At 42.3% G+C, this 20588-nt stretch overlaps 1 protein-coding gene across 4 annotated transcripts in view; it reads right to left on the bottom strand.

Annotated features, from left to right (window-relative positions):
- Positions 1-386: 386 nt before the first annotated feature.
- Positions 387-20588, bottom strand: part of stard3nl (STARD3 N-terminal like) — a 35905-nt gene continuing 15703 nt past the window's right edge. The window contains exons 6-9 of one of the 4 annotated variants that reach the window (XM_078539780.1): positions 18469-18589; positions 15696-15785; positions 9707-9743; positions 387-3051 (exon numbers count right to left, since the gene is read on the bottom strand). In XM_078539780.1, coding sequence (XP_078395906.1) covers positions 2937-3051; positions 9707-9743; positions 15696-15785; positions 18469-18589 — 363 coding nt within the window. In that variant the 3' untranslated portion in view covers positions 387-2936. Of the gene's footprint in view, positions 3052-9699; positions 9744-15695; positions 15786-18468; positions 18590-20588 lie in introns of all 4 variants that reach the window. The other 3 variants (XM_078539783.1, XM_078539782.1, XM_078539781.1) reach the window with 3 other exon arrangements.

Here is a 20588-nt window from a genome sequence, read left to right as displayed (position 1 = left end):
ACTGGGCCATCTCCCTCTCCCCCAGGCACTGGGCCATCTCCCACTCCCCTCTCCCCCGGCACTGGGACATTTACCCTCTCTTGGCTACTGGGCCAGTTATGAACGAAATGAAAATGAAGCATTTTTTGCATTAAAGAGGCCACTATAATGTAATTAGAAATTCCTCAAATATAAATTCATAGAAAAGTGCAACATAATTAGCTGATTAGAGGTCAAAATAAAAAAAAATATTTGATTGGCTTAAAACAAATGGCCTTTCGTATTAAAGCGAGGATCAGATGTCAGGACTCCAGTTTCCAACAGTAAAATCAAAAAATTAAACAAATATAAGGGCAGAAAAAGCATAACTCTCAAAACATCAAATAGAGTTTCTTAAATAAAACATCTTTCTTCCATTTTCATTGATCCATTAACTTTTATTGCAAATGATTTAACGTATAAAGTGACCCATCTATTTCAGGTGAATAAAACAAGGTATGAATTGAAAGTTGCAGACACAATATCAGATACACTAGCATAAAGGCAGGAGCTGGAAACAGCTGGACTGATTCTGCCAGCTTAGTTTACAACTTGATTATTTTCATCTTTTAACTGGTCTTGTGTGTTCAATATCAGCAGTTTGATCATTTAAAGCCCTAAATCCCTTTGTGTAAAGTTTGACCAGGGAGATTGAGATGAGCGTAAAACACCAACATTCAGCCTCCATTTTACCAACACTCATTCTTACTCCCACAGCGAGTTGTGCTCTGGAAGGGCAGCCCACATTAGGATCTTGTAAAGCCCAGTGACAGGGAACTCCAGAAGAATTACTAGTGGATGGAGAGAGATTAAAAATGGAGTTCACACAGCCATGATCAGTTGTTAGCTATATAAAGGGCAGGATTTTGAATTTCAGTCATGAGGTGGAACTTGTATCTTTTAAAAAAAAATCTGCAGCCATAAAAAAGGAAGCATGGCATTAAAATAAGATGACCATTGAATCACTCAATACATTTGCACATAGAGCCTGCTCTTGACAATTCAGAATTGTTTCTTAATGCTAAAACAAATTTTTATCCAATAATTTGAAGCAATGTAAACAGAATTAAAACAATTATCAGAATAACAGTTAAGAGCTTTTTGTATAAAAATATGATGCAAGTCAAAAGCCTCTGGCACGTGCAATAAGCAATTATAATTTCAGTGTAGCAGCAGCACATCACAGCATTAATACTTTTACTGTAAATCAATCATTTACAGAGCTCCTGGTATATCTCCTTGCATATAATTAAAATTAAACAGGAGATTTTCCACAAAAACATTAAAGCAGTTGATTAAATGTACATTACGTACAATTCCATTTCAATCCAATTTAAGCTAATGTTAAAATATTTTCTCAAATTTCTACAATGCATTAATTTTGCAGAAGCAATCGTCCATATTATCTCACACACACACAATATCCCCGTGCCCAGATATTTGGTCATATTCAAGGGTTTTGGCAGGGGGGGGGGGGGGGGGGGGGGAGAGGAGAGGAGGGAACTATGTGAAATGAAGTGCCCATGATTGTCTATTAAATAGGGATCTTATCAATTAACCAGCACTGGCATCCGTAACCGTGGGAAGATGCTATGCACCTTTATAATGTAAAAGACACTTGCCAGCAGAGGAAGATCTAATAGGAAGAGCATGGGGCAGGGGTAGGCTGCCTTCCTATGGGATAGGGGTCAGCCAGCCTTGGTTCAAAATCAGATGAGCTCTTTGTTAGCGTTGAGGCACAAAAATCAGAAAATACAACATATAATTTATGAGGGAGCTGGGGAGAGGTCACCAACAGTTGGAGCCTTGTCCCAAGGAATGCTCCTATTTTTTTTAAAGAATGAATTAATCTCTTATTACAGAACACAATATTTAATACTTACACAAAAAGTCTGCAAGCAACTAAAATTGATTATAATGACATTGCATTGATTTATAAATCTACTGCTTTAATTATTAAAAAAGAAATGCAATTAAAACTTTAACTGTTTTACAAAGTAAAGGATTGGAATATCTGCACTAGTGCTTCCCATCTCACAATACAAACACGACTACAGCATCAGGGCTCACACCATGAAGGGAGTTTTACTATGGGAGTGCTGTCAGCTGACATATCCAATTATGGGCTGATATTGGCAGCAGAGATTGCGTCCTGCCACCCACATTGAGTCCTGGGGCTTTCAGCAACTCCTGGAGGATTTAATGGATAAAGATAAATTCTTCATTCTGTCACAAAATATTTTGTTTGGTTTCATTGTCAAGAATGTTGTGTAATTTTCTGCCTAGTTTGTTGCTATTGTCAGCTAAATATAAATGGTTTTTAAAAAAATTCCTTCAATAAACTTGTGTTGCAGAAAGTAACAGCTGTAAGCTGTGATGTGCTCTGATGTTCAGGGATATAAACACTGCACGTGGGCTGAATATCAGTCACTTGCGCATCTGTGCAATGCTCCCTCTGTTTATCTCAAATACTTTTCTTTACAAATAAGGCATAAATATGAAAAAAGCTTGAATGTTCAGGAACACTTCATAATTTATAACATTCTGCTGCATTTGGCCAATTCCATTTAAAATAATGAAAGACCAAACAAAAATAATTAAGAATTTTAGTGCAACATAATGCTTAAAGTGAATAAGTGCGACCACATCAGTCAGGTGACTTGATCACACTTGTCAGCGATCCTCAAATATTACCTCAGTAAAATTATTAATCCCTGAAATGATTGGTTTGGGGCCTAAAATGAGCTATTTTGAGAAATGTTACGCAGCAGCTGATTCTGGGATTGAAGTTAGTTCAGTGATAGCAGGACCCTGAAGCCATTTCAGGGTTGGCATAAGGCAGTAAAGTGATAAACTTCCATCAGGTGAAGGCTCTGCAGCATAAAGTGAATCACAGATTTCCCATTGCCAGTCACATCTCATTCTTCCCCAAAATGAATTCTGGTATTGGGAGAATTCAGCAGCTCAGCTATTAGAAACTTTTCCACTGTCCCTTTCAGACTGAACTGCATCCACATGGCAGCTGCTGAGATGGTTAAGGGGAGTTTGAAGAGAGAAAAAGTCAGGTTACTTGCAATAAACTTTCACACAACTGAACACACGGATGCACAATCAATGATCTAATCAGCCAGTCAGCGCACTGAGTGATAATTGTGTATGAATTTACATCTTAGATATAAATGCAAATTATAACGCAATTTCAGTTGATGCTGAAGAGTCTGGTAAATCCCCCATTTTAAAGACAAGATTATAATTTATTTGCGAGTAATTGAATAACAAAGTAATAAAAAGCAAAATGCTACGGATGCTGGAAACCTTAAATAAAAACAGAAAATACTCAGCAGGTCAGGCAGTATCTGTGGGGTTAATGCTTCAGTTCGATGTCTTTTCATCAGAACTGAAGAAAGATAGAAAAGGAATCGTTTCTAAGCCAGTGGAAGGGGAGAGGATCCAGGAAGTAAAAAGGGAAGGTCTGTGACACACTGGAGTGCAGGGTAGATTAAATAACAAAAGATTTCATGATGCAAAAGCTAAAGGAGAGACGTAAAGAAACAAAAGTCGTGTTCAGATGAGGTATGAATGGCTACATATCAGCTGTCTGAATACAAAATGAAGAGCTAAAGAAAGGAACAAACAAGACCAAACCAGCAAAAGGAAAACAGAACAGGTGGAGACAGAGTTTATGGGCAGGATTTTTCCTGTCGGCGAGTGGGGGGTGCGGGATCTGCTCGCCGACGAGTAAAATGACTCATGGTGATGTCGGGCAGAACTCCCGATGTCACCGCGCCCCATTTAAATTTTCAGACAGGCGGGGTTGCAGCTAAATCAGCTGTGGGCCCACCGACCTATCAATGGCTAAGTGAGGCCATTGACAGAGTCATTGAAGTAATTAATGGACCTGACTGACCAACCTTAAGGCTGGTGGGCAGGCCAAGAGCCCTGGCGGGCTTCAGAAAAAGCATGAAACCTCAACCACGGGCGGAATGAGGTTTCATGTAGGCTTTAAAAAACTTAATTAAAGCTTTTTAATAAGTTATGGACATGTCAGGGTCTTTTTTCTATTTTTAATATTTTTGACAGTAGAGCCGATCTCCCTGAGGCAGCACTTAGCCTCAGGGAGGTGAGTGTGCTCTTTCGTGCGCATGCGCAAAACAGCGCACTCCTGGGTTTAGGGATTTTCCCCCACCTGCACAGGGAGCGCTCAGCGCTTCCATGCGGATGTCACACTGGGCGGGCCTTAATTGGCCAGCCCACAAAATGGCAGCACGTCCCCGATTGGGGGTGCCAATCAGAGGCGCGCCTCTTGTGCACCCACACTTCAACGTCCCACCCTGACTGGGGGGAAAATCCTGCCCTATGGTTTGAAACTATGGAACTATTTGATGGTGGCATCACGTTGAAAGGGGTGAAAATAGCAGAGGATGAAACTGTTGAATATGAGGCTGGTGCGGACAAGGGGAACCTTATCATTCTGGGAGCGAGGGGAAGGGGTGAGAGCAGAAGTGCGTGAAATAAATCAGACACTTGTAAACCAATTAAGATTGCATCTGATACAATGCAGGAATCATTCCAATTTAACTTTAATAGCTAATGAACAGAGCTGGGACCACTAGCTAAGAAGCTATAGTGTTCCCATCAACGGCAACTCAATGTTGGATTATTTCATGCAAGTGAGTCAACAAAATATTACCAAGCACCCTACTTTCACTCTTCATCAGTAAATAATGACAAGAGGTTCTTTTCTGATGCTTTATGCTGATTATGAATCATAAACCAACACATTCCTTACCACTGACTGTTTACTGTGAAAACTAAACCAGCTCAGCTGTCAGCTAACAAAAGCTTTACAAACAGAACAAAACTTCAAAAGATAGAGTGAAGGGGTGAGCTCATTTTAATCTCAGTGGGGCTGAAATACAAAGGGAACTAAGGTAAGATTCAGTTCAGACCTGCTGAGTTTTTCCAGGTATTTTTGTTTTTGTTCAGTTAATTGGGGTTTAGTCAGATCCCATCTGCAGTTGTGTGTTCATTTCTTGGCACCACACCTCAGGCTTTGGAGGGAGTCCAGTGTATATTCACCAGCGCAATGGGGCAAGGAGGTTAAATTGAGGACAGGTTGCATAAACATGGCTTGTCTTCCCTCGGGTGCAGAAGGTTGACAGATGATCTGATCAAGCTGCTCAAAATGATAGCAATTTGATAGGGTAGAAATGGAGAAACTATTTCCTCTAGTAAGAGAATCCAGAACAAGGGGACATGATCTTAAAATGAGAGCCAGGCTGTTCAGGGGCAAAATCAGGAAGCACCTCTTCACACAAAGGTTAATGGAAATCTGGACCCACAACCCCAACATCCCTGTGTTCAAATGAGTATTTCAAGCCTGGGATCAGTGGAGTTTTGTTGGCTTAAGGGTATCAAGGGATATGGAGCAAAGGCAAGAAAATGAAGTTAAGGTACAGATAAGCCATGACGTAATAGAAAGCCAGAACAGGCACCAGGGGCTGAAGGGCCACCCGCTGTTCTTATGGCACACAGCTGCTAAAATGTACAAAATGTTAACATTTATGGCAGCTTTTTATGTCAACTTAAAACACAGGTTATTGCAACATTTGCTTAAAATTAATTACTTCTGAAATCTTGCTGGGTTTACATTATGAACCTGAAACATAAGATTATAAGATAAAGGTATTTCTAGTTAGGGTTGTGGACCACAACAAGTAATGGCAGTTTGTACAACCCAAATATAACACAACCCACCAGAGGGTTGGCCTATTGTCAGGGATTCATACCAGAATTTTTTTATAACCGATACACTGGCCACAACAGTTTAAGCACCAGGTGTGAAACCGTCACATGGAAAATCTTTGTTCTGTATTACGAATGATTACAACACAATTATTGTGCTTAAATGCAGTTTTGAAGTTTCGGAGAGTTCAATAATTGTCGTGGTGTGCAGCAAATAACTTGCTGCCTGGGTGAGATGATCCCAGTATCAATGTCGGCCCAGGGAAGGAAAGAAAAGAACAAAATTAAAGATCACAGGAACAGGGTATTTTGCAATAAAAACAGAAAGTGCTGGAAAAACTCAGCAGGTCTGGCAGCATCCGTGCAGAGAGAGAAACAGAGTTAACCTTTTGAGTCCGTATGACTTCTTTAGAGCCAAAGAGTAGAAATGTGATGGATTTTATATTGTTTAAGGAGTGGAGCAGGTGAAGTAAGGTAGAAGGTCAGGGATAGGTGGGAGCTGAGGAGAGATTGACAAAGATGTCATGGACACAGGACAGAGGGAGTGTTAATGATAGTCTTAAAGACTAAAGAAGATGCTGATTGTGGCAGAAGGTGTTAATAGCAGAACAAGGGTCAGCACCCTGTGAAAGCATAACATAGAAACAAGTGACAGATGGCTCTGTGGTTGGGGGAAAAAAGGAATAAATAAACATGAAAATAATAAAAATAAAGATAAAAAATGGATTATAAAAGGAGTAGAGGTGGAAGAGAGAGTTCTGAAGTTGTTGAACTCAATGTTAAATCCAGAAGGCTGTAAAGTGCCTAGTCGGAAGATGAGGTGCTGTTCCTCCAGTTTGCGTTGGTCTTCACTGGAACAATGCAGCAGGCCAAGGACGGACATGTGGGCAAGAGAGCAGGGTGGTGAGTTGAAATGGCAAGCGACAGGGAGATCTGGGTCATGCCTGTGGACTGAGCGAAGGTGTTCGGCAAAGTGGTCACCCAGTCTGCGTTTAGTCTTCCCAATGTAGAGGGGAGCGAATACAGTAAACCAAATTGAAGGAGGTGCAAGTGAAGCACTGCTTCACCTGAAAGGAGAGTTTGGGGCCTTGGACAGTGATGAGGGAGGAGGTCAAGGGGCAGGTGTTGCACCTTTTGCGGTTGCATGGGAAGATGCCGTGGGAAGGGGCTGAGGTGTTGGGAGTGATGGAGGAGTGGACCAGGGTGTCCCGGAGGGAACAGTCCTTATGGAATGCTGACAGGGGAGATGAGGGGAAGATGTGTTTGGTGGTGACATCATGCTGGAATTGGCGGGAATGGCGGAGGCTGGTGGGGTGAAAAGTGAGATCAAGAGGGACTCTATCATGGTTTTGGGAGGGTGGGGAAGGGGTGAGGGCAGACGTGTGGGAGATGGGTCGGACACGGCTGAGGGCCCTGTCAACCACAGCGGGGGTAACCCTTGGCTCAGGAAAAAGGAAGACATGTCAGAAGGGGTGTTTTGGAAAGTGGCAACATCGGAACAGATGCAACGGAGGTGAAGGAACTGGAAGAAAGGGATGGAGTCCTTACAGGAAGCAGGGTGTGAGGAGCTGTAGTTGAGGTAGCTGTGGGAGTTGGTGGGCTTGTAATGAATATTGGTGAACAGTCTATCAACAGAAATGGAGACAGAGAGGTCAAGGAAGGGAAGTGTCAGAGATGGACCATGTGAAGGTAAGAGAGGGGTGGAAATTGGAAGCAAAATTGATAAATTTTACATTTTTGTATGCTTTTTCTTTTAGTTTAGTCGTCTTTCACTTCTTTAGTTGTCTATGGCTGTCTTTATTGGCAAGTATATTTTTGTTCCTTCTGACATGTGCTGTTATCCTGTAGCCAGTAACTTTTGTAATTTTATACTTTTGCATTTTATTTCTGCTTTGCTCAATTTTAAGCCTGTATTGAATATTCGTAAAGTTAGTTTTAAATTAAGGGCTACAAAGTAAGTGTTATTGTGTCAATATAAGTCAAATAATTAAACAATACAAATCAGTAGTGATATTGTTAACTGTAGACTTGTTTTCCCAGGATCTTGTTTATCATACTGGCCATTCACAGCTGGTATTTCGCCCACATCATCAGTTTCTCTTTTCAAGCCAGACTTAATAAAATAAAAGTTGTCTTTGTTTAACAGAAGTCATTTTTCTTGAACTACAAGCTAGGACAACGAATAACCTTGAACGTGGGGTGGTCAAGTATGGTGTGGAATCAGGAGATGGAGTTTGATTGATGGATACACAATCTGATTGATGACAGATGGGAGACACCATCAAAAGATGGGTAACAACTTGAATATTGCAAAGTTTGCAAAGCCTTGCAGTGCCTGTGAGGAGAATTGGATAAAGGCTCGTGTTTACCAGGCCCCTGGTTTGAGAAAGGCTGGAATGGAGCCAGGAATTGGACTTAAAGGGGCACAGCATCCAACATTTGGGGTTGCAGTCAGAGTGGATTAGCCAATTACTCAAAACTACAGGAGACCAAGTAATGTCGACAGAGTGACTGACAGGAGTGTCCACTACCGTGTAAGGTTATTCGAAGACTTGGTGATGTATGAACCAAGGGGAATTTCACCACTTGGGGGAGCTGTCGTGAACAGACCAATTTGGGGGTGTTTTACCATCTTTGTATTTGTAATATGGTATGTTTAGTATATACGTAAAGTTGCTTTTCTTCCTTTCTTTTCAAAAAAGTTATCTTTCTTTAATTTTCTTTTAATCTTTAACAATTGTTTAACAGTTGTTTAATAAAGATTGTTGTTTTCATACATTGCTTGGTATTGAGAGTCTCATTCCTCTTCGTCCACAGTACGGCTCCAAACCTAAGTGAGATTCCAAAAGGGACACTCATCCCCTTACAATGCTAGTCTGATCATCCTAATCTATGTGAAAGTTAAAATCCCCCCAAACCATTAAAACTATTCTGCTTTTACTACATGCTTGTCTAATCTCAGCAATTATACAAGCTACTACTTCACAGCTACTACTAAAGGGGGCCTATACACAACTCCTGCTACAGCCGTAATTCTTAATTCTACCCATAAAATCTCCACTGCCTGTTTACTTTCGTTATATCCTCTCACATCATTGAAGTGATTTCACCCGTAATCATTAAAGCTACCCCTCTCCATCTGCCACTTTCCCTGGCTTTCCTGTAGATCTTGTAACCTGGTATATCTAGTTCCTAGTCTTGACAGTCTTATAGTCATGTCTCCGTTATGGTTACCATGTCAGGCTCTCCAAATTGAACTTTTGCCTGCAATTAATTGAAATTGTTTGTATAAAGAAAACTTAATTGGGCCCCAGAGCCCAAGCTGCCCTTCTGCTCTAATATTTTACACTCATATTTCCTAATTCTCTCTCTCCTGGTTCAATTACTTCACATCTTTCAGTTCTTCTTTTATCTGTGGGGCTCAAAGGGCAATTTCTGACTGTTTCTCTATGCTCTTCCCTTTTCTTTGTTTCCAAACTATTATCTATACTACTGTATCTATCCAGGTCCTCCTCTCCGCCCACTAGTTTAAACTCCTATTCATTCTATCTGTTAGGAACCAGGTTCCAGTCTGGCTCAGATGGAGTCTATCCCAACAGTAAAGTTTGGTACTAGAAAGTTCATGCACTTGTTCCAATGAGCCAAGGAGCTGGCTGTCTGAACCTCAATTTGAGCTTCAACAGAATCACACTTCCAATAGAGCAGGGAGAATGCTGTATATTACGAAGATCGGTGGAGAAGAAATAGGGTGAGGGTATGTCAAAGGGATAGAGCATATTGCACATTCCAGAGAAAGAGGCTGAAGTAAAGAGTGCTTAACAATAACTTCTTTCTTTTTGTGTAACTGTGAAACCATGCAGCCAGTCAGTATTCTCACTCACAAGCCTGGACATGAATAGTGCAAATAGGAGTCAACAGCTTTGCCATTTTCCACACCTGTTAGTATTTTGAACGCTCAGCATCATCTTCCTCATCAGAATCTACAAATTAAACACACACAATATTAATCTCCTGATAATTTCTTGTGCCTCAGACACAATAGACGTGAATTATGTCTACATTCAGGAGGTACATTTTGGGCTAACACTGGTGACTATTTTTTCCAATCTGAAAATGATAAATAAATACATAATTGGAAGGTTAAAAGAGGCAACACTGTCATTTTCAGGCATCTCTGCTTCTATGATTATACAGAAATTGCAACACAGAAACACGTAATTAAGTCTAGCCTGTTCTGTATGTTATATTCCATTGAAGTATTCTAATTCCATGTACCTGCCCTGTCCCCATTTTCCTTCAAACAACTCTCTAACCTCTTCTTAAATGTTAACATGGTTCGGTTTCAATCGGTAATTCCAGTAGTGCTTCCACTGCCTCACAATCTCTAAAGGGGTTTCTCCTGTCCTTTTCCTAAATTGCTTACATTTACCCTTAGATCAATGGACCCTCATTCACATCCTTTACCACTGAAAACAATCTGTTTCTATCAATTCTGCCCCATCTTCTCATAATTGAAGGGAGGCCTCCCAAGAGGAGACAGTTTGTGTGAAGAGTATAATAATAATAATAAAATTGCAGGAAATACTCAGCAGGTCAGACAGCATCTGCGGAGAGAAACAGAGTTAATGGGCCATAACTTCCTCAGAGTGGCAATCAGTGTCGGATTGCCACTCCATGCCCAATTATTTATGCAAAATTTCTCCCATGCCCGTCTCAGCCAACCTTCTGGCTCAGGCTGGGCGAGATCCAGGCACAGCAGCTGTCTCTGAAGTCCACTGTTGTAGTCCAGCAGAGTTGGGTTGAAGAAGGACACGTTCCCTTTTTTACAGCACTGTTGGACACCATGGGGGCTGGTTGGGGGGGAGGGGGGGTCAAAGGGCCGAGGGAGGCGGTGGGCATTGGATTGGGTCGGGAGGGCAGGGGGGTGGTCAGGTGGTTTGTGTCTTTACAATGGTCAGACAGAAGTTACAAGGGACTTGGATTCTTCTAACATTTCCTGAGTAACTTTTTGTGTAACACAGCCAGAATCATCTGGAGTTTGCCATTTAAATTGCATTTCAGATGGTTTCCAGCGCAGGGCAATTGCCCAAAGGAAGTTTGCGCTTCTGGGCAATTGCCGTGCAAACCCTGACCATTGAGGTTCTGAGGGGGGTTCACCAGCGCATCTTTGGGGTACCCCCCAAATCCGACGTTGGGGAGCTCGGAGGTTACGGTCCAATGTTTCAGGTCGAAATCACCTTTCATCAGAACTGATGATCTCAATCTTAGCATTTTTGTTTTTATTTCAGATTTCCAGCTTCTGTAGAATTTTGCTTTTGCATAAAGAGTAGACAGGTTCCCATCCAAAGCTAGAGCTTCCTTGGTGTCTAAAGAAATGCAACAAATTTAAAGAATTTAAATGAAACAGAAAAAGGAGGGTTTTAAGAAATGTCAGTTAAAATTCAGTGGAGAACCAAGCTGAATACAAAAAGTACAGAGGAAAACCAAACAAAGGAAACGAGAGACAAAGAGAGAATGAGAATAGATTAGCCGGTAACATAATAAGGGGACCCAGAAGTTTTTTCTCACACATAAATAGTAAAGAGGACAGAGCTGATTAGGGACCAAAAAGGTGATCTGCTGGTAGAATTAGCAGGTATAGTTGAGGTACTGAGTGCTTTGCATCAGTCTTCACTAAAGAAGAGGATGCTGTCAACGTAGCAGTAAAGGAGAAGGTGGTAGCAATGTTGGATAGCATAAAGTAAAGCAGAGAAAGCTAACAGGTTAGCAGTGCTTAACTGGTACAGAGAGGATGCATCCTAAATACTGAGGGAAGTAAGGGTGGAAATTGTGGAGGTTCTGGCCACAATCTCCTTAAATAGTGAAGTGCTGAAAGAGCACTGGAGGTTTGCAGCTGCTAATCCTCTGTTCAAGAAAGGAGGGACAGATAAACCCCAGTACCTACAGGACAGACAACCCAACATCGGTGGTAGGGAAATTTTAGAGACAACAGCGTGAGACAAAATGAATTGCCATTGGGAAAACGTGGGCTAATGAATGAAATTAAATGAAATGGACTTGTTAACAGCAAATCGCGTTTGACTAACTTCACTGAGTTCTTTGAATTACATAGAGAGTTGAAGGTGATGCTGTGTGCGGACTGTCAAAAGGTATTTGACAAAGGACCACAAAATGGACTTGTTAGAAAAATTGATGCCCGTGGGGTTAAAGGGGCAGCGGCAGCATGGATACAAAATTGACCAAGAGACAGAAAGCAGTGTTAATGGTGGTTTTTCAGTTGGAGAGAAGCATACATACAAGTCCCCCAGGAGTCAGTATGAGGACCTTTGCTCTTTTTGATATATATTAATGACCTGGAATTGGTTTTATAGATCATAATTTCAAAGTATGCAGATGACATGAAACTTGGAAATGTAGTAAACAAGGAGGAAAGTAGCAACAGATTTCAGGATTCAGACTATTGAAATGGGCAGATGCATGACAGATGAAATTTAACAGAAGTGTGCAGTGCTACATTTGGGTAGGTTGAATGAGCAGAGGTAATATAATCTAAATGGTACAATTTTAGAGGGGGTGTAGAAATAGAGGGGTTGCGGGGAGGGCGTATACATAAGTTTTGAAGGTGGCAGGGCAAGTTGTAAAGATTGTTAAAAGGCACACAGGATCCTTGGCTTAAAACACTAGTAAGGCCCCAGCTAGTGTAATATGGGCAATTCTGGGGGCCACACTTTAGGAAGGATGTCACGCCTTAAGAAGGGTGCAGAGGAGGCTTACCAGAATGGCACTACCGATGACGGATTCAGTTATATAGACAAACTAGAGAAGATGAAGTTGTTCACCTTGGGGAACTGGGGAGATTGAAGAGAGGTGTTTAAAACCGTGAACGATTGAGATAGAGTAAATCAGGAGAATCTGTTTCCAGCAGCAAAATGGACAGGAACCAGAGCACACAGGCTTAAGGCAGCATGAGGAAACTTTTTATTGAAACCCTGAGTTGTTGTGACCTGCAATGTACTTCCTGAGAGTGTGGTGGAAGCAGATTTAATAGTCACACTCAAAAGGGAATTAGACAAATATTTGAAAAATAAACATTTGCAGGTCGATAGGAAAAGGGTGGGGGGGTTACTGATTGGATAGCTCTTTCAGGGAGATGGCACAAGCATGATGGGCCAAATGGCCTCCTTCTGTGCTGCATCATTCTATGATTCTACTTCCATCAACCTCTGTTCAACAAAAACAGGCCCAATTTAGGTCTTCTGTCGAATTTGTAACTCCCTGCAGTATGCAGCAGTCCAAAGAACCTGTGCTGCATTCCACACCATCCATCACTTCAACATCTTCCCTATAATGTGGAGCTCAGAACTGTATGCAGTGCTCTAACTGTAGCCTTACTGTACTCCACAGCAAAGGGTGGAGGGGTGGTGGGGCAAGGGCTTTTAAAGTTTAACCTATTTCATTTCACAGCAGACAGAAATTAAACATTCAAATATTTACCAAGTGGATTGTTTTTAATGCCAAACTGAGCAGTCCCTTCAATTAGAACCAGCCTGTGTCATTAAAAAATGTTTTCTCTTGGAGAGAAAAAAATCGAAAGTTTTGTTATTTCTGAAGGAGAGAGCCCAAGATCAGAGAAGTGGTTGTTTTGTGGCTGAAAACAGTTAAACTCCTTTACAGCCAACACCTGCATCAACTTAACACAGACAGCACAGCCGAGAATCGCACGATACAGGAAATACTCGCTGTGGTTTAAGATCATGGCTCTGGAGATATTCGGGAAACAGGCTCCTGTAGCAGAGAATCAGTCTCTCAAGGAACCAATATAAGTTTTAACCCATCTCTGTACAAAAATAACTGAAGAGGAGAGGATGTGGTGGAGAGATGGGGCTCCTGTCATATTGCACACTGCTCAATGAGCTGATAGCTGGAACAGACACAGCCCACAGATGGGGAACTTATGGGCCATCACCCTATTAACTTACACATCCTAACACTAACGTATGCACCCTAACACCACCAGTCTAACTGAGGGAGGAAATTGAACTATTTCCAAAAACCAAACCACATCAACACTCACTCCAGCTTCACTGTCCTTTACAGTCCATATCAGCATGGTTACAACTGGAGGGCAGTCACCAGTAAACATCTGCTCTGCACTTCAGCAAATGTAATTCTGGGAATCAGCATCAACTTGGCCTCTTCTATACTGGCTCGAATTGAATTTACGCTTAAAAAGGCTGAACAAAATGCAGAAGTTTAGGCTATAATTGACATACCACAGCAAAGGTTAACAAAGTTCAGTAATTGCTTATGACACAAGATTAAACCTAATTTTAGAACCACATATTATGGCACAAGAAAGTATATTCTGAGCAAAGCAATAGTCTCCAAAAACTATTTAACAAACATTTATTACCCAGGAATAAGAACCACTAAAGAGGCTGTAGCTGACTTTTGCTGCAATGTATGTGTGGAACAATATAAATCAAATTGAAACCAAACAGCGTTGTGTGTTTGTAAAAAAAAGTGACAAAACCTTTATGAAGGGTTTTTCTCACAAACTTATTTTTAAACATCTTACTGATTCAATTCACATGAGAGCATGATAACCAAAGACTTGGAACAAGGCAGTTGGACTTTTGTGCAAATTCATTTGTAATATTAGGAGGCCTTTCCTTCTGTTCAATAGAGAACTGTCCTTCCAGTTAGTGTGTGGCTTTCAGCTCACAGCCAGAGAGTGATGACACTTACAGCAGTGAAGAGAAACACACACAGCACCAGCGAAGCTCAACTGTTCAAACTGAAGGACTGGTCCCCATTCCATTTCAAAACAAGTTAGGAATATCACAATGATTTATGTAGGAAAACAGTTAAACCAACGTGTATTTATATTATATCTTTAACATAAACAAAATCACAGGGTTACTGTACAGAGACATGTCAGACAAAATGGAGAGAGATGTTGGGTGAGTGGCCAAAATGCTTGGTGAAAGAGTTGGGTTGAGGAGGAGAGAGAGGTGGGAAGAGGGAAATGGGGTAAGCAGCAGAAGCAGGAGAAAGGATGGTCTGCATCTTGGAAAAAAGAAATCCATAAATTCCACAGATTTTCTGGAGGCCAGGGAGGCAGGGATTAAAGGTTTGATTGATGGTGCAGGGAAGAAGCAGTTATCTTCAGTGATTTCAGGGGAGGAACTTTCTTCCACCAATGTAGGTGCAGGAGATGGGAGGTGGTTAGGGGGCTACAGGTGCAGAGGGCTAAAATGAAGTGGTCACAATTGAGTATGTCAGTGATGAAGACTATGGGAACAGGCAGGTTCCAGAAAATGGTGAGGTTCAGTGGCTCACACCAAGAGCAAGGCCAGGATTAGGTTGTCAGTTTAAAACAGGTGTTTAGGGAGGGAATGCACTGCAGCAGGCACTAAATTCAGAGATGCTCACATTCGTTCAACAAACAACAGCAAGGGTTACAGTCACAGAGTCAGTTTGAGGGGAAAAACTGTACAGTGAAGAGGATGGATATGGTGGGAGTGCCAATTCTGGAGAGTGATTTATTTCAAAACTGCAAAAATGCAAAGATCACTGGTAATGAGGTGAGTGCTTGGGAAGAGTAGGAGAACATGCCTACTCAGTCTCTGCAAAGTGTCCTGGGCAACTGCTGGTCTTCACCATCTCACAGATGTCTTGCTCTATGCAGAAACTTGGTGAATGGCCAATTAATGGAGATTTGGTTCCAAAATATCAATGGGATATTTAGGTAGGAATTAATCAGACCTTTAATATTCTTAATGTGCTTTGCACATTTCACATGGATGAACACATGTTTGTGGGAAATTAATAGCTTATTATTCCATAAACAGATGTGATGAGTGTTGGCACCATGTGCCAAAAGCATCAAATCTGCCCTACAATCTCCATTACACACTTACAATACTCACCAACAACAGATTCAGGAGGAGAATAAAACTGGCCATCAGAGAGGGGGCCAGGAATGATGAGAGGTGCATGTTCTGCTACTGTAAAGACTCCTAGAACAGAAAGAATAATACGTGTATTACAGGCACCGGCAGAACAAAATGTACGTGGGATTTATTATAATTTATATCCCCAAAGCAACAAGTTACAAGTTGTAACTACTGACTTGGCAGTATCACACATTCCAAATTTGAAAACCGGCCTATTTACTAATTTTAGGGAATGAAGCCGGGCAAGTGGTAGAGGTATCAGTGGGGGAGCATTTTGCAGATAGTGATCATAACGCCGTTAGATTCAAGGTTGTTATGGAAAAGGACAAGGATGGGCCAGAAATCAGAGGTATAAATTGGGGGAAGGTCGATTTTATTAAGATCAGATGTGATTTGGCCAGAGTGGACTGGGAACAGCTACTTTTAGGTAAATCTGCGTCAGAGTAGTGGGGCTCATTCAAGAAGGAAGTAGGGAGAGTACAGGGCCAACATATTCCAGTAAAGATAAAGGGTGGGACCAACAAATCCAGGGAACCCTGGATGTCGTGGGATATACAGGATTGGATAAAGAGGAAAAGGGAGGCTTATGGCAGATACCGAGGGCTCAAAACAGCAGAAGCCCTAGAGGAGTATAGAATGTGTAGGGGGAAACTTAAAGAGGAAATTAGGAGATCAAAAAGGGGGCATGAAAAAACATTGGCGGGTAAAATAAAGGAAAATCCAAAGTTATTTTACAAGTACATTAAGAGTAAGAGGATAACTAGGGAAAGAGTAGGGCCCATTAAGGACCATAGTGGTAATTTGAGTGTGGAGCCGGAATATATAGGTAGGGTTCTAAATGAATACTTTGTGTCAGTGTTCATGAGTGAGAGGGATGACGTGGGTATGGAGATCAGGCAGAAGGACTGTGATATAATTAAAGAAATTAGCATAGAAAGGGAGGGGGTTCTAAGTGGACTGGCAGGCTTAAAAGTAAATAAATCTCCAGGCCCAGATGAAATGTACCCCAGGCTGTTGAGTGAGGCAAGGGAGGATGTAGCAGGGGTGCTGGCAATAATTTTCAATACCTCTCTGGCCACAGGAGAGGTGCCAGAGGACTGGAGGACAGCCAATGTGGTACCGTTATTCAAGAAGGGAGGAAGGGATAAACCAGGGAACTACAGGCCAGTCAGCCTAACCTCAGTGGTGGGGAAACTATTGGAAGCAATTCTGAGGGACAGAATTAATCTACACTTGGAGAGGCAGGGATTAATCAAGCACAGTCAGCGTGCTTTTGTTGAGGGGAGGTCATATCTGACCAATTTGATTGAATTTTTCGAAGAGGTGACCAGGTGTGTAGATGAGGGCAATGCATTTAACGTAGTCTACTTGGACTTCAGCAAGGCTTTTGATAAGGTCCCGCATGGGAGACTGATAACGAAGGTAAAAGCCCATGGGGTCCAAGGCAATTTGGTAAATTGGATCCAGAATTGGCTGAGTGGCAGGAAGCAGAGGGTGATGATTGAGGGGTGTTTTTGTGACTGGATGCCTGTGTCCAGTGGGGTTCCACAGGGATGGGTGTTGGGCCCCTTGCTGTTTGTGGTGTATATAAACGATTCAGACTTGAATGTAGGAGGGTTGATCTGTCAGTTCGCGGATGACATGAAAATTGGTGGGGTGGTAAATAGTGAGGAGGATAGCCTTAGATTACAGGAGGATATAGACGGGCTGGTCAGTGGCAAATGGGATTTAATCCGGATAAATGTGAGGTGATGCACTTGGGCAGGACAAGGCACGGGAATACACGATGAATGGTAGGACCCTGGGAAGTATCAAGGGTCAGAGGGACCTTGGTGTGCATATCCACCGGTCCCTTAAGGTAGCAGGACAGGTAGATTAGGTGGTTAAGGCGTCATATGGGGCACTTGCCTTTATTAGCCGAGGCATAGAATATAAGAGCAGGGAGGTTATCCTGGAATTGTATAAAACACTGGTTCGGCCACAGCTAGAGTATTGCATGCAGTTCTGTTATCTGCATTATAGGAAGGATTTGATTGCACTAGAGAGAGAGCAGAGGAGATTTACCAGGATGTTGCCTGGGCTGGAGAGTTTTAGTTATGAGGAGAGATTGGACAGACTGGGTTATTTTCCCTGGAGCAGAGGAGATTGAGGGAGGGCATGATTGAGGTGTATAAAATTATCAGGGGCATAGATAGGGTAGACAGAAAGGAACTTTTCACCTTGGTGGAGGGATGAATAACCAGGGGGAAAAGATTTAAGGTAAGGGGCAGGAGTTTTAGAGGTGATGTGAGGAATAATTTTTTCACCCAGAGGGTGTTGGGAATCTGGAACTCACTGCCTGAAAGGGTGGTAGAGGCAGAAACCCTCATAACATTTAAGAAGTATTTGGATGTGCACTTGCGATGCCATGGCATACAAGACTATGGACCTAGTGCTGGAAAATGGGATTAGAATAGTTAGGTACTTGTTTGACCGGCGCAGACTCGTTTGGCCGAAGGGCTTTTTTCTGTGCTGTGGACCTCTATAACTCTATAACTTTAAAGAAGTGTTACAGCAAGAGTAGAATGGACAGGGAAAAGCTTGTGAATAAAACAAGGGGTTAGATTGACTTCATTGAAAAAGACTAAAATTCAGTGTCATAAATCACCCTTTATCTGCACCAACTATTTCACCTGCTCGGTCTGCAAATTAATCTGACATCAGAACGAGGGGATAGAGAGTACAAAGGAACAGTAACTGGACTTACTGTTTTCATCCTTTGCCTCTTGTGGCAACACCTTAAAATCCAGGAACCAGGTCTCGATCCAGGCCAGTATGAAAGAGATGATTGGCAGTAAATAGGCAAAGGCTGTACCTTGGACCAGAAGCTAAAGGAAAACAAGATCCGTTTAACAAATTAAAGGAAGAGAGTGATGGGAGACAATCTCAGTAATTTTTAAAAACTTTCTTTCCAGGATGTGGTTCACTGGCTAGACCAGCATTTATTGCCCATCCTTAATTGCTCTTTAGATGGTGATGACTCAGGTGTCTACAGTACAGGAGGAGGCCATTCGGCCCATCATGTCCGCACCGGTCAACAAAGATCTGACTACACTAATCCTTACAGTGCTTGGCCCATAGCCCTGGAGGCTATGGCAATGCAAGTGAATATCTAAATACTTCTTAAATGTTACGAGAGTTTCTGACTCAACCACCCTTTCAGGCAGTGAGTTCCAGACTCCCACCACCCTCAGGGTGAAAAAATTTCTCCTCAACTCCCCTCTTAGCCTTCTACCTCTTACCTTAAATCTATGCCCCCTGGTTATTGACCCCTCTACTAATGGAAAACATGCTTTCCTATCCATCCTATCAATGCCCCATATAATCTCACACACCTCTATCAGATCCCCTCTCAACCTTCGTTGCTCCAAGGAAAACAACCCTAGCCTATCCAATCTTTCCTCATAACTCAGCCCAGGCAGCATCCTGGTAAACCTCCTCTGCACCCTCTCCAGTGCAATCACATCCTTCCTATAAAGCGGTGACCAGAACTCCAAGAAGTACTCCAGTTGTGGCCTAACCAGTGTTTTATACAGTTCCAGCATAACCTCCCTGCTCTTGTATTCTATGCCTTGGCTAATAAATGCAAGTATCCCACATGCCTTCTTAAAAACCTTATCTACCTGCCCTGCTACCTTCAGGGATCTGTGGATATGCACACCAATGTCCCTCTGATCTTCAGCACTTTCCATGGTCCTACCATTCATAGTGTAACCCCTTGCCTTGTTAGCTCTCCCCAGGTGCATTACCTCACACATTTCCAGGTTGAATTCCATTTGTCACTGCTCTGCCCACCTGACCAGCCCATTGATATCCTCCTGCAGTTTACGGTTATCCTCCTCACTATTTACCACCCTAACAATTTCCGTATCCGCGAACTCCTTGATCATATCCCCTACATTTAAGTCCAAATAATTTATGTACACCACAAACAGCAAGGGCCCCAGCACCGAGCCCTGCGGAACCCCACTGGAAACAGACTTCCAGTCACAGAAACATCCCTCTACTATCACCCTCTGCTTCCTGCCTCTTAGCCAATTTTGGATCCAACATGCCACTTTGCCTTGAATCCCATTGGCTCTTACTTTTTTGACCAGTCTGTCGTGAGGGACCTTTTCAAAAGCCTTGCTAAAGTCCATGTAGACCACATCAAATGCATTACCCTCATCAACACTCCTGGTTACCTCTCAAAAAATCCAATCAAATTTGTCAAACACGACCTTTGTTTAACAAATCCATGCTGACTATCCCTGATTAATCTGTGTTTCTCCAAGTGCAGATATATTCTGTCCCTCAGAATTCTTTCTAGTAACTTCTCCACCACCGAGGTTAGACTGACTGGGCCTGTAATTTCCTGGTCTAATCCTACCTCCCCTTTTTAATAATGGGACAACATTAGCAGTCCTCCAGTCCTCTGGCACCTCACCTATGGCCAGAGAGGGTTTGAAAATTACTGCCAGGGCCTTTATCTCTTCCCTTGCCTCCCTCAACAGCCTGGGATACATCTCATCCGGGCCTGCAGATTTATCCACTTTTAAGGCTGCTGAACCCATTAGCATTTCCTCTCTCTGTATGTTAATTTCCTCTAATATTTCACAGTCCTCCACCCTAATGTCTATAATTGCATCGTCCTTTTCCATTGTGAAGAGCGACACAAAGTATTCATTGAGGACTGTACCCACGTCTTCCGGCTCCACACACAGATTGCCTCTATGGTCCCTAATTAGCCCTACTCTTTCCCTAGTTATTCGCTTGCTCTTTATATATTAAAAAAAAACCCTTTGGGTTTTCCTTTATCCCACCCACCAATGCTTTCTCATGTACTCG

The sequence above is a fragment of the Cetorhinus maximus genome, chromosome 4 (assembly GCF_964194155.1).
Source record: "Cetorhinus maximus chromosome 4, sCetMax3.hap1.1, whole genome shotgun sequence".
Taxonomy (NCBI): Eukaryota; Metazoa; Chordata; class Chondrichthyes; order Lamniformes; family Cetorhinidae; genus Cetorhinus; species Cetorhinus maximus.
Note: the sequence above shows the minus strand (reverse complement) of the source record. Positions and strands in the feature narration are given on the sequence as shown.